The sequence below is a fragment of the Copadichromis virginalis genome, linkage group LG16, assembly GCF_057382275.1.
Source record: "Copadichromis virginalis isolate Kocher_CV1m ecotype Utaka linkage group LG16, C_Virginalis_male_GT1.1, whole genome shotgun sequence".
NCBI lineage: Eukaryota > Metazoa > Chordata > Actinopteri > Cichliformes > Cichlidae > Copadichromis > Copadichromis virginalis.
The window spans coordinates 39,307,541-39,321,847 of NC_140633.1; the positions used below are offsets into that span (position 1 = coordinate 39,307,541).

Here is a 14,307-nt window from a genome sequence, read left to right on the forward strand (position 1 = left end):
GGATTTTAAGTCAAAGACTAAAGATGTGACAGAATAAAAAAAGGATTTCTGTGGTTGAGAAAAACAGCTTCATAACATTTAACCAAGTATACACTCGACTGAAGGTTTACACCAAGGTGCAAACCACTGGTTACACTCATCATCAGGGAGGGCAGATCGGACTTTACCAGAAAACATCTCAAAGAGCACTTTTCTCACAAACTAACCAAGTTTATTTGCACCAGAATGAGGGAAGGAGCAAAAAAAGCTCATGATCTGAAGCACACCACATCACCCACGTCTCCAGTTTTTATCAGTTATGTGAAACTGCCAAAGTGAAATCTTTTCTTTCTCCAAAAAACGCATTCATGCCTTCATCACCTCGTGATTGGATTACCGCAGTTCTCCGTTTTTGGGTGGAGAACACTCAGATCTCCATCACTTGCAGTTTGTCCAAAATACTGCTGCACATTTTTTAACAGGTCAGGTCACTCAATTTATTTTATTTAAAGTTAGTTAAAGTTTCTGGGCTGCCTCTCCTCAAAGTAGCCATCCATCAAGACTTTCTCCATTTGAAGCAATGCATCATCAGGGATTGTAACATTGTAACAGCCGGTCCTTTTATCGAATTAAATTATTGATCTGTGGTTTAATGTTGTTTTTTTTAACACATGTGTTGCTTAAAATGTGCTACAGAAATAAAACTGACATTGACATCAACTGCTAAACATAGTGGAGGTGGTGTTATGACATATATAAAGAGATTGTATATATTTCAGGCTTACAGGATTCAATTTAAGAGTTTGAAGTCAATAAAAATTATGACAGGACAAAATGCAGTTTTTCTCCAGATATTAAACGTAAGGCTCTACAACAAAGTGACCTGGTTTGCTAAAACACATACACACTGTTTTATCACTGGAGAACAGACCCAGGACTGCAACGCTTCACAGTCAATGGTCTTTTTGAGCCTGTGAACATGGGGGACCATGTCTATAACAACTACACGGTGCAATTCTTATTTATATGCCATGAATTAAAGTTAAAAGTTGACACTTTAGTCACATCTCGATTGGATGTGCTAACATCCATGATGTAGAGAGGCAACATGATAAAAGTTTAATCCTTGTCCAAATACTCCCAGAGATAACTGTGTATGTGAGATCTGAGGCAGGGATGGGAAGTACTCAGATTCCACGTCGTGTTTCTTGAGCAGACACTAAAGTTATTACTTGTCAAAAGTCTGGCACATAACAGCTTAGCAGCATAAGAAATGATGACACCCAGACAGAAGGTGGGGTATTATAGGCTAAAGGACACATTCTCCTGGGGAAGAGGCCGGCAGCATGCAGGCTATCACTTCTAAGCTGTGTTTGTTTACTAGTGAGTCACACATGTTGACACTGAAGACCACCAAATGACAGAAAAACATAAGACACATAAAGGGACTGACTTTCGACCCTGTTTTACATTAAAAAGTGAGAAGAAGCTGTCTTTGAATGAAACTGCTGGAAACAAAAACCAAAACAAAACAGAAAATAAAGCTCGCTAGCTCAAGTTCATAGTGTCATGCTCATTTGCGTGCACTGCCGCCCACACACGCCTACGCACGTGTGTGCAAACAGTTGCAAAGAGTGGGTGAGAAAGAGTCAGACTAAGAAAAGACCTTTGATATTCAGCTTTCATTATTTGGGCAACATCTTCTGCACGCATCTAAATCTGCAGAAACGCAGAGTTTCAGCCAGAAAACTGCGAGCTCGCTTTATGTTACGTTGGCTGTACTGAGGTCACTCTTGGATTAATTTAGACCTTAAACAGAAGGTCAGTTCATCTGTGCAAACTCTGAAAGTTAATGTATGCGCGAGTCTTGCTTTAATATAACAGGATCATTTAACACTTTCTTCTCTGTTTCTATTAATCGTTTCCTTTAGGTGCAAGGAGTGAACTTGAACTAAAGATTTCCACATATGCCTCAAACTATATTCACAACATGCTACCCCACATCAGTGTATCTGTGCAATTCAACAGTGCCACCTAGAGCTCAAGGAAAGCATAGCAGCAGTGAATTATGAGTGGGTGCAGATCTGCTCATCAACATACTGTCATGATCTGTCTTCTACTTTGACTCAGTGTGTGTTTGCGTGTGTGTGTGTGCACATCTTGTCAGTCACCTCCGGTGTGATCTCTACAGCTATAATTATTCATGGTCGGTCAGCTGTCAAGTCATGACGTTTACATTCATGCATGAGTCGGACAAAGATGCAGAGCAGCACATTCTCAAACACACGTTTGTTATGAGCTGCAGTGGCATCATATATCACCATCGTGGGAATAAAGGCATCGCTTTGCTTCATGAATGTGGCCAAAATGGCACAGAGTGTGTCCGGGTTACATTAAGAACCACCTGCACTAATTATTTAAAGACACAGCAATCAACCGATCGCACACAAACATCGCATCACGCCACCTTTCAAGCATCCTCGTGTGGAAACATCCTGGTTGTTCAGGCGAGCACAAAATCAAGTCTGAATGGAAATGCCTCACACAGCTTTCTGTGTGTTCCCCTCAGGATATTAGTGTGATATTGGCTATTTCCTGTTTTGAAGGCGAGTTACTTTACAGTCAGGCAGAGACGCAGATGGCCTAGTCACCTCTCGGTGATGGTCTGTGACTGGCATGATTGCTGTGCGGTCTCTGTTTGTCTGTCTGCCTCTTTCTATTCCACCGCGACATCCCTCATTCCCTCTCTATCAGCCTGCTTCCCGACTCTTGTTTTCTAGTCTCTTTGTTGCTTTATCTGCTGGTGCATGAACACTAAAGTGAGTTATTTTCATAGTTATCGCATGTGGAGACGGCAGGGTCAACTGTGAGAGTGGGTGTAACAAGCAGGAAGTTGAGGCAATAAGTCTTTCTTTGTTTCGAGGCTCAAGAAGACGTAATTGTTCACGGATGAAAAATAGCTGTCAGTTAGAAAGGTTAAAATAACAGCTGTAAGAAGCAAGTAGGCTGCACATATTTCATGTTTAACCAGCACCACACCCACTACATGTCTTCCTCTAAAATAATACCATGTAGCTGCAAAGGAAATGTTATCACTTCCAAGTCATGGGAGACGCAGTGGCATGAATGCATAGACAGAAAAAATAAAGTCTGCTCAAGGTACCTGATTTTTATATGAGTTTGAATGTTTACCACAATTACATCAAGAGCTCTCTACATTTATGAAGTGAGAAAGACGACTCCGAGTGAAAGCTTTTCTGCTTTACTTCCACAGCATTGTCCCGGACTCAAACGTTGTCCTTAGTGCTTCCCAGCGTGTTCAAATGTGAGAACAACAGTTCCTGAACCACATATGTGATGAACAACACCCCTGACACGCCAAAACAGCCACATTTGACATCCTGAGAAGGAGAACATCAGAGGCTGAGTACCTACAGGTCGTATTTGTGCATGCAAACAGACTGTCTGTACAAAAACATAAATTCAGGTAGATTTAAATAGATAAGATCCTCCAAGTGTCCTCACACCTGATTCTGATTATTCCTACCAGAGCACAGCAGTAAATAACTTCACCTTCTGACAGTCATGAACATCTCATTTAGAAAAGGAAGGAAGAGTGGCGGTGTTGTGTCTGCTGCACTGTTTTATTAGCCGTGCCAGAACGATGGTTTGAAATATGACCACTTCCTGATCTCCGTGTCAGCTTCTCCTTCGTCTGTGTTTTTCCGTCTGTGGCTGTCAGTCTGTGGCACAGCTCTCTCTCGCACACATACACATTATCAACCTATCATCATGGACTGCTGGTCTATGATAATCGGGTGTCATCCTGAGCCAGTTTTATTATTGATCACCGGCTGTAATGATCAGAAGATGCAGATGATGGCACCACCCTCATTGATTACCGGTGACAGCTACAAAGCATGGCATAATTCTCATTGATCAGCAGTGACCGTGTGTAAAAAAAAAAGGTGTCATCTCCATCGATTAGCAGTAAAAATGTGCGGCAAAGATGCCCCGTCGGTCCCCACTGAGTGGAGCCCTTTTACACGCACTTGTATTCATCATGTGAATGTGTGTGGTACACGTGTGTTAGGAAGAAGATGAAAAGCGACAGGAAATAGACTGAAAAGAAGATGCTAAACTTTGCTGCAGATCTTTAACACCTCTATAGCCACGGCACGCCCCCATAGAAGAGACCATTTCATTAGCAGGACAAGCTGCAGAGAATCGGCACCGAGCGAGCACCGAGCATCGCCGTTACCCCAAGAGGAGATTTGTGGCACGGCGGGTTTAAGCTGTTTCAGAGGCAGGTGGTTTAGATGCTGTGGCTCATTGGCGGCACATTAATAAACTTAAATAATAAACTACACAAAAGCTCCACCGGACAGTCACTGTGCGTAACTACACATCTATTAACCTCCTCTTTATAAGAAGAGCCTGTGTGGTGCAGGTTTGGTGTGAGCACTTACCTCAGATTCATCGCAACTTTCAAACAGGTAGGTAATCTAAGACATGGGTTATTTCCATGAGCTGTGATAGCTGTAACATTTGTTCATGAGTGTAAGTTACTGCTGCTTACTATCACTTTTGGTGAAGAGCTTATTATTTTTGCACTCTCCTTCTCATCGTCTCCTTTACTCCCCGCACTCCTCTCTGTTCCCGTTTCTTCTTTCACCTCGTTCTTCTCGGTTAGTCTTGATTTCTTCTTCCTCACTGTCTCACTCCCCCCATCTCTGTGATTTATATGTTTCCTGGTGGTGTTTTTCCCCCTGCTACCTTGATGAGTGCTCAACCACACATGCATACACACACACACATTAGATGGATGAGCTGGAGATAACTAAAGCAGCCAGACTTCACTGTGAATTATAATCACCTTCAATCTGTGTCTCTGAATCCCTGCCCAGTTCTTCTGTTCATGGGTGGGTGTGTGTGTGTGTGTGTGTGTGTGTGTGTGTGTGTGTGTGTGTGTGTGTGTGTGTGTCAGGAAGCTCTACTCTCCTCACCAAGTCATGTGTGAGCGCCTCTTTCATGAATGTAAGTGATGGAGCAGCGAGGAGTTTGTTCCCTGAAGGGTTGCGTACGAGTGTGTGTATATGTCATTGCTCCTACTTATTATTCTCTGCGTCCCCTGGTGTTTGACCTGTTGTGTCGAGTTGGAATATAATGCTATTTCCACTGCTGCTCACATACAGTGCGCACACTCAGACACACATACCTTGAGGCAACAGCCATCAGGGTCCATCACTCACCCTCCCATAAGGTATTCAACTGCACTATGTCAATGTCACATTGCCATTGGCCCAGTGTGTGTCTGTGTGTATAAAAAAGGAAGAAAGAAAGCTGGTGGTCCAGCAGTCAGTGAGGTAGGAGGAGAGAATGCACACTGGAAATATAAATCTCAGACAGCGAGAGGAGAGGGAGGCGATGTTTGAGGGAAAATCCATATACCTGAACTCGCCAGCGGTAACCTGCACACATGTGAGAGAGTAAATTTTACAATAAACAAATCGTTTATTTTTTTTTTTCACTTCAGTCTTCTTCGAGTCGATGCCAAAATGAGTTTGCATGGTAGAAAAGGTTCAGCTACACGAGGAGTGCTCCACATGCTCCACATAGACACTCTGATCAGAGCAAAACTGGCCCAAATTTCATAAACCGTGTAACCACACGTGTCTGAGTTCTTCCTGCACACTCCGGCCTCTGAGATGTAAATGCGTAGAGATGTAAACTTGTGTCCTCTCCAAAGTCATCCGCGTCCAGGCTGAAACGCTCCTCCCAGGACACTTTTCTTTTTAATGCAAACTCGTTCAGAACTACGAGCAACATAACAACAGCAACCACGGCAGATGGTAAATATCCGTCTTCAGAGAGCTGCTCAAACGCGCCGGATAAGACAGCAACTTGAAGAAGACAAATGCGAGAACCATTCATCACTTTTACATGTCACACTAGTCTAATTAGAAGTGTGGGTGCAGTACAGCATGCAAACAGCACACTGTATGAAATCATATCCCATGTAAACAAGGAGTTCAATGAGAGTATGTATCCACGTCACAGCAGGCAAGGCGCAGCGTGATCTTCCCAACACCAGAGGCCGTGAACTGAGTAACGTTTGGACTGTTTAAGAAAGAAATACATAAACCCCTCAGATCCTCACGCTCACTGGCTCGTGCAGATGTTTTCCATCGTGTCTGCAGTTTTCTAAATAATTCCATTATTGTCCTATTTTCTATAGCCCACTTTAAATACTGCAGCAACCCACAAGAGAGAGTCTTAGATCGCTTTGATGTTTGAAATGTAAATTTTCATGTAAATGTGCCAGAAATTTATGAAGAAAATAAATAATTTAGTCGCTGTGATAATGTGCAGGAACTATGCACAAAAGCAAACACAGCCAAAACATGTTTTTCACTTTCTTCTTGATGACTAATCAAACCTGATGGTGGAAGTGAAGAGAAACAGATGTGATAGCAAGGTTTTCATGGCTGAGGAGGTAACGATGCTGTATGACGAATCCTCAAGCTTCATCGACAGCTCATAATAAAAATAAACACAACCAGCGTGTCTGAGTGAGAGGGGCCCACGTGGGCGAGAAAGAGTAAAATGGGGTGATGCTGCCATCTACTGTGGAAGACAGGAACTTCTCATTTTGAAAAATCTATAATTTCCTTCTTTTTTGTACCTGCCCAGATGTTTGTTAACTCTGACTTATGACTCACTGAAGCATTAAAAGAAGGGATGGACCAGTCTTGTGTCTTCACATAGCAGATATCTTAGTATCTTTATCTTAATCTGTCCAAAATATCTTCAACACACGAACATCTGAAAGTCATGTCCTCAACAAACAGGAAAAATAAGCCTGACACAAGACCTGAGAGAAGCTTCTGGACCTTCAGCTGATCCGTCTTGAGCCACAGGTCTCCTTCAAAAAGACTGTAAAGAAGTGCATTAAATATTTATCTGAAAACGTAACATCTGACTTCTTATGCAATCTTTTGAAATCATCCATAAACTAGTCATCACATTGTCTCAGGTGATGACTCCTGTGGTGAGAAACAAACTGCTCCTAACTGTGGATCACGCTCACTCCAGACTGTGTTTTAATGTCCCAGGGACAGCTTTAATCTTCCAGACTGCAGCGCTGTGCTCCAGAACGATCACACAGGACTTTCAAACAGAAGACTCGAGTATTAGAGGGATGTGAGAGCAGATATTAATAAAGCATCGGTATAAAAGGCCTCTTTCTGCTTCATGTAATGAGACACATGTTTAAGTATAACAAAAACCACACTTCCAGTTTCAGAGCAGTAAACTCAAGAAGTATGAGTTTTGAAGTGTTGCTGCCTTCGCCACTGCAATCTGGAGCATCAGGACTTACTGAGTGTGCCATTCATCCCTGGAGTATCCTGTGTGTGTGTGTGTTGTTGTTTTCCCCTGTTTCTTTTTCACGTGGATAATGTAATTGACCGAGGGAGGGAATTCAGCCTCGGACAGAAGGAAGCATGTAACAGGATCGGCTCGTGCTTGGAGTTTGTGCCCTTTTTGTTTTGGTTTTTTGGGGATTTTTAAAGAAATCTTTGACTAAAGGCTGTTTTGGGATTTTATTGTGAAGGATCAATATCCATTATTTTTTTTAAAAACTTTTGGAAAGAGCCAATGGGAGCTAAGTTTACCATCTGCTGCTGTCACTATCTGAAACACAACCAAGAAGAGAGGGATGCTATTTTGCGGTTAGAAAAACTCTGTTACGATCCCAACTCGTCACCCTTTATTCCTCTTCTTATTTTAATATACCAAAGTACACATTTATAGTATCCTAGTTTTATTTCTTTCTCTCTAGGATGCACAGCACTCCCAGGCCACTTGAGCAGCTATCCAGTGGGTCTAGTGACAGTGAGACAGAAGAGAAGAACATATTTGGACCACCACCTTCAAAAACGAGTCAGTGGAAAAACCAGCAAAGCCAGAGGAGCACCGCTGATCAGCGGGCCATCGCAGACAGAGCCGAAAACACTCCCATCAGTCAGGGACTGGATCGAGAGTTACAGGCTTTCATCAGCATGAGAGACCAGACTGACGAGGCTACGGAGGTGACAGAAAACATGCTGTACACTACAGACGCTGAAATAAGCGTAATGAAACAGCAGCGTTTATCGCAAAACTGGGAAAAAAACATATTTATAAAACAATCTGTTCTCATCTGGGTGTGTAACATATAGGAGTCAATCTGCTCACAGGACATGCCACTTAAGCTTGTAAACTTATATAACTTATAAGCATTTGGCTGATTAAACTAAAACTATATAATAGGGTATTTTTTATTAATATTAGTGTGTATTCTCCAGCAGTTTAAAAGACGTCGAGGTATGTCTAAATTCCAGTGAATGCAGCTTAAATTAAGAATTTAAGGAATCTTTCAAAAAACACAAACAAAACTCAACATTTACCGGCCAAACTGGAGTTCCTCGTGACTGGATGCTGTCAGAAAATTCCCATCTGCTCTCCACTGGATCTCTAATGTAATAATCTAAAAAGGGCAGACACACAGGTGACTTTCATAGAAGCCTGATTTATGTCAATAAATAATATGAAATAGTGCCACAGATAGTGTTTCAGTGACAAACAAGCCATAATAATTATGAATATGCATAAAAGCCTTGGTTAGATTAGATTAGTGCGAGGCCAGAGGAAAATCTGTTGCTCTCACTCAGAAAATGAGAAAGAATGCAGCTGTCTAAAAACAGCTATTCAGCAAATGTGACCACGGGTCAATTAGTGATTGAGCACCGACACACAAACGCACAAACGACACACAGACCACGTGCTCCTTACTTACTCAGTCACCCAGCGCCTATCACTGCTGTTTATTCGTTAGTTAGACTCCATCATTGTCAGTGTGCTTGTGTTTGGAGGTGGTGGATGTACAAACCCCAGCACGTCTCGACTTTTGATTTTGAATCCTTATTTTTTCAGGGTTTTTTGGTGACATTAGCAAGCAAAAAGTTTATTGGTTTGTTTTTTCTCAACTTTTGAGTCGTGCTTCATTTCTGCGCAGAGGGAACACATCAGGACAGAGGCTGTTTTCTCAGAATTTCAGGACCGCAGCTCAGTGAGCATTTGAGTTTAGTGCACACGTCAGGCTGCAGGACACAGTGGGCACATTGTGTAAATAAATGAACTCCTTGATGGAGATGTAGGTCATTAGCTTGGCAGGCCGGTCAAAGAGAATATTCACTGCACAATTCTCAGCATGCTGCGGGACTGCTTTTAATATTAGGACAAAAACAAAAAACTCAGCAGGCCTGAAACATTAAAGAGCCCTCACAGTGGTGGGGGCCGAAGGGGTGGGGGGTTATCTAGAAGATGAAGTAGGACATACCACTCTGTCAACTTTGTGTTTTTTATACTTTACAGTTAAAATCTGTTTTTTCTGTATAATTTAAAGACAACTTTCAATTTTTAAGAGTGGACTTTTAACAATATTTTAACTCCCAGACAAACACAGTGGCTGTGTGGATCGTGTGAGGAGCCAAAGTGCAAAACATGGGAGACAGAGTTAATAAAAGTCAACTTTAATAGCTAAACCCTTTTTATTTCTTTAACTCAGTCACCTACTGCTTATCACAAAGAAAAAAACCACGTAATCCAACATACAGCAGCAAAAGTCCCATAAGGCAGAAACTTACACTGATAGAGCACAGACGATGTTGCAACAAGAAGGCGGGACTATTTATACACATGTGTATAAATAGTCCCGCCCAATCTACAAATTTGGGGTCGGCACACTAGATAATGAGGAACAGGTGAAGACAATCAAGACAAAGAGACAGAGGGGGGATTGAAATAAGACATAACTAACCTCCAAAGTAAAACAGGAACAAGAGATGAATGAACTGTGAGGGTGTAGCACCCCACCACTCTATACTGTGTCCAAAACCTGGGACCCCCGTTTTGATCAAACTAGGTGGGCTGGTGTGTTTGAAGCAAACTAAATACCACAATGATTCTACAGTTTCCAGTCCTCTGATAGCAACTCCAACATTAAACACACTTACCTGCAGGTTAAAAATCACACACGATTTTAAAGAATTTACACAGACAACCCTTTAACACAAGAAGCTCCTAATAACACGTCCAAAAAGCAAACTGCTAAATATTAAACCCATAAAATAAAATATACCTTTCAACGAGGACATTGGGTCACTAAAGAATAATAAGTAAACGTCTGACGAAACAAAAAGTAAAAATGGCTCTGTGGTCATGAAAATACTAAACAGGATTCAGCCATCATTCATTTTGTTATTCGTACATGTGCGATTCATAAAGCCTGAGGACAACTGACGGCTCTTAAGTGGAAGGTGTGGGTGGATTGGTAAATAACTTTCTGCTGATTCATGAGGCTGACATTTGTGTTTTTTAAATTGAATACACTGCAGAAATATAATTTCCCTCAGTTGTAAGTTGCATCATCATTAGTATATTTTAATTAGGAAGTGTTTGTGTTTGTCTACAGGAATGGGAGAAGTTGAATTATGACATACACACCTTGCGCTATGCCAAACGAGAGGTCAGAGCTCGGTGGAAGAAAATCCTGCTTCAGCTCGGTGAGTTCTCGGTTGTTTCCGCTCTTTTCTGCTGCCTGTGTAATTCCCCGTTCTTCCCGCTGCTCATCTCTTTGGATCCCTGCAGGTTACCAGTGTGAGGTGGACGCCTTGCTGTGTGTGAACAAACAGCGCCGATTCAGTCGAGATGAAGAACATCTTAACAAAGCGACTGAACTGTTGACGCAGCTGCTGGACCACACCTCTCTGTTCCCTCCTGGAACAGGACACCAGAACCGATACCTCTGTATCATGGTACACGCAAACACGCATCCATAACATTGTCAACCACGGGTCCCTGGACATTATTCCTACTTTTTCAAAGGAAATATTGGACACTGCAGTATCTTTTACCTGTTTTAAAAACAAAAAGTCTGGTGAATGGATCTAAGCTCCCATTCGTGTAAAAATGGACTGTAAACCTGTTCACGGCGTACCCAGAAAATGGGTGTATGGATTTTCAGGCTTCATTGATTGTCATAACACAGAGTTTGCTCTTCTGTAAGTTTCATATGGCTGGAATTTAGACCTAGTTAGCTTGTCTTCTTCACCCGTGGAGTACCTCAAGGCTCCATTTAGGGCCTGTTTTCATTTACTGGTATAAACCCCCTCGAGACCCTATTTGCTGTACACATCTCCACACTTCTCTAAATATAAATATATCTGCTTTTGAATTTCAGTGACTGCTGGTAATGGGTCCATCCTCTTTCTTCAGTTGCAGGATTATAAGACAGAGGATCCTGTCTGGTCCTCTGAGAACCATAATGTAGCCATTTAAGATCAGTATCATCCAACCTTGATGCTCATTTAGGGAATCGTGGAGTGACACTGATTCAAGATTCAATTCTGCTACTTTTTTCAGCTTTTTTCTGAACATTGTTAAATTGAAGTCCATCACTTTTCTCAACTCCAGAATATTGCTCAGTTCACACTGTGTTGTTTGCAGCTGCTGCAGTAAACATTTCACTGGCTTCCTGTCAAATGCAGAACTGATTTTAAGGCCCTTTTATTGCTTTTTCAAAGCCAAGTGTGGGTTGGCAGCTGGGAAATGAACTTTTGCTTTATTCCTGTCACGGTTCTGGGTCATTTTCGACCCAGCTTTTCCTGTTTCTGTTTTGGTGTTTTTCTTAACTATGATTTGTTCGGGTTTTTAAGTTGTGCTGGTTTGATTTTGTAATAAGGGTTATTCTTCTTCTCTGTTTTATGTGTTATATTCTTTCTGTCCACCACTCAGTGTCAAGTTTGTGTTTTTGTGAATTGTTTCTGGTTTCCTGTTTTACTTTGAAAGTTCATGTCTCATGTCAGTGTGTTCAGTTTTACTTCCCCCCTGCCTCCATCCATCCATCGTCATCCGCTTTGTCCGGGGCCGGGTCGCGGGGGCAGCAGCCTAAGCAAAGAGGCCCAGACCTCCCTCTCCCCAGCCACCTCCTCCAGCTTATCCGGGGGAACACCAAGGCGTTCCCAAGCCAGCCGAGAGATATAATCTCTCCAGCGTGTCCTGGGTCTGCCCCGGGGCCTCCTCCCGGTGGGACATGCCTGGAACACCTCACCCAGGAGGCGCCCAGGGGGCATCCTTGTCAGATGCCCGAACCACCTCAGCTGGCTCCTTTCGATGTGGAGCAGCAGCTGCTCTACTCTGAGCCCCTCCCGGATGGCCGAACTTCTCACCCTATCTCTAAGGGAGAGGCCAGCCACCCTTCGGAGGAAGCTCATTTCTGCCGCTTGTATCCGCGATCTCGTTCTTTCGGTCACTACCCACAGCTCGTGGCCATAGGTGAGGGTAGGGACGTAGATCGACCGGTAAATTGAGAGCTTCGCTTTTACACTCAGCTCCCTCTTCACCACGACGGACCGGTGCAGCGTCCGCATTACTGCAGCTGCAGCCCCAATCCGTCTGTCGATCTCCGGCTCCCTTCTCCCATCACTCGCGAACAAGACCCCGAGATACTTGAACTCCTCCACTTGGGGCAGGAACTCATCCCCGACCCGGAGTGGGCACTCCACCCTTTTCCGGCTGAGAACCATGGCCTCAGATTTGGAGGTGCTGATCCTCATTCCCGCTGCTTCACACTCGGCTGCGAACCGTTCCAGTGCGAGCTGGAGGCCCTCACCCGATGAAGCCAACAGAACCACATCATCTGCAAAAATCAGAGATGAGATTCTGAGGCCACCAAAGCGAAAGCCCTCCGCCACTTGGCTGCGCCTAGAAATCCTGTCCATAAAAATTATGAACAGAACCTGTCTCGTTAGCCTAATTTCTCTCAGCTGTGTCTCCCTTCTGTTGCCCATTCCCTGATTACTCCCCTGTGTATATAAGCCCTGTGTTTTCCTGTGCGCTTTGTCGTGTTGTGCTCTCTCCAAGCTGTGTGATTGTCGTGTTCCTACTTTGTTTTGTTTCTGTTAGAGTTATTTTTATGGGATGTTTTTCTAGCATTAAAGCTGTGTTTTGAGTTCAAGTCCTGTCTCCCAGAGTCCTGCATTTCGGGTCCTTTTCCTGCTTGCCTGCCTGCCACACAGCCCACCATGACAATTCCACTCTCGCTCTTAGATACTCAAACCGTCTGCTTTTAACTCCTTGATCAAGAATAGAAAGAAAGGATGCTTCACAGTAGAATGTTGTCTTGATAAGGTTAATCTTGTTAGGCTGCATTTTTGCTGTTATGTTCAGAGATTCTTACAAAGAAGCTCCTGTTTATAAACTACAGTTCCTCTCACTTTCTACCCTCCCCGTTCTTCACTCTTCTTTCACCTCTTCTCTCATATCTCTACTGTTTTGTTGTTGTGCCTCTTCCTCCAACTACATCTGTCTACTAAACAGTCTTTAACTACTTTTGTGTTTCTTGATGTTTCTCTCAGGACCGCCTGGTGTTGCTGGACAGCGCTGAGGACTTTGTCAGACTGGCCAAGGAAAAATATCCCAAGAAAGAAGGCTGAGAAAATGTGCCAAAGACCGAAGGAGTCCTTTAAAGAAAGTGGACTCATGCTGTTTTAACACATTTGACCACATTTCCGTTTTAATTTAAATCCTGAAGTTTAATTCTAACCGAAAACCCCTTTTTGTCCCAGCTCAGTCTGTTAACTTGTGCTTGTGTTGTTTGGCTTATACAATTTGTAAAATACAAAAGTAAATACTATTTTTAATATTTATTTTTTATGTCTACATCGTCACATCATTTTTAACTAAATCCATATTTTTCAAAGATAATAAAAATTATTCAGTAAAAACTAAAATAACCTTTGAAACTATATTATTTATCTCTATATGTACAGTATTTTACACATAAACCATTTAAATGTATTTAAAAATCCTCTTTAACACTCGTTTGTTAACACTTGTAGGAGTAAACTGTTTATTTTCTGTCATATTGGGTTGTTTCCCGTCCACGTTGTGACCATTAAAATATATTCACTCATTACGGGTTCAATCTTTTTTTTACTGTAATAGTAGTTTTGTCCATAAGGTGGCAGCATATATACACATTGTGGAAGAGACACACACACTTTCAAATTCAAATTCAAATTTTATTTGTCACGTACACAGTCATACACAGTACGATATGTAGTGAAATGCTTGGACAACTGCTCGTGACCTAAAGAAAACAAAAAAGGAAAAGGCTATGAATAAGATAGGAAATAAATATGAAAAATTAAAAAGGGTAAATTTAACTAGGAAGGAATAAAATATAAATTAAGGTTAAAAATGAAATAACTGTACAACACAAAT

General features: G+C 42.3%; 1 protein-coding gene across 1 annotated transcript; it reads left to right on the plus strand.

The window, feature by feature from the left end:
* The first annotated feature begins 7,638 nt into the window (after positions 1-7,638).
* Positions 7,639-13,752, plus strand: LOC146691363 (melanoregulin). Its single transcript, XM_085435422.1, has 5 exons — positions 7,639-7,712; positions 7,823-8,072; positions 10,496-10,586; positions 10,672-10,838; positions 13,440-13,752. The coding sequence occupies exons 1-5, from the start codon at positions 7,639-7,641 to the stop codon at positions 13,515-13,517; spliced, it is 660 nt and encodes a 219-aa protein (XP_085291548.1). The 3' UTR covers positions 13,518-13,752.
* Positions 13,753-14,307: the final 555 nt, after the last annotated feature.

Excerpts from the sequence above, each read along its gene's own strand:
- LOC146691363 (XM_085435422.1), top strand. The coding sequence starts at position 7,639 with ATGGGAGCTAAGTTTACCATCTGCTGCTGTCACTATCTGAAACACAAC. Across the intron at positions 8,073-10,495 it reads AGACTGACGAGGCTACGGAG|GAATGGGAGAAGTTGAATTA; the intron begins GTGACAGAAAAC and ends GTTTGTCTACAG. Across the intron at positions 10,587-10,671 it reads GAAAATCCTGCTTCAGCTCG|GTTACCAGTGTGAGGTGGAC; the intron begins GTGAGTTCTCGG and ends GGATCCCTGCAG.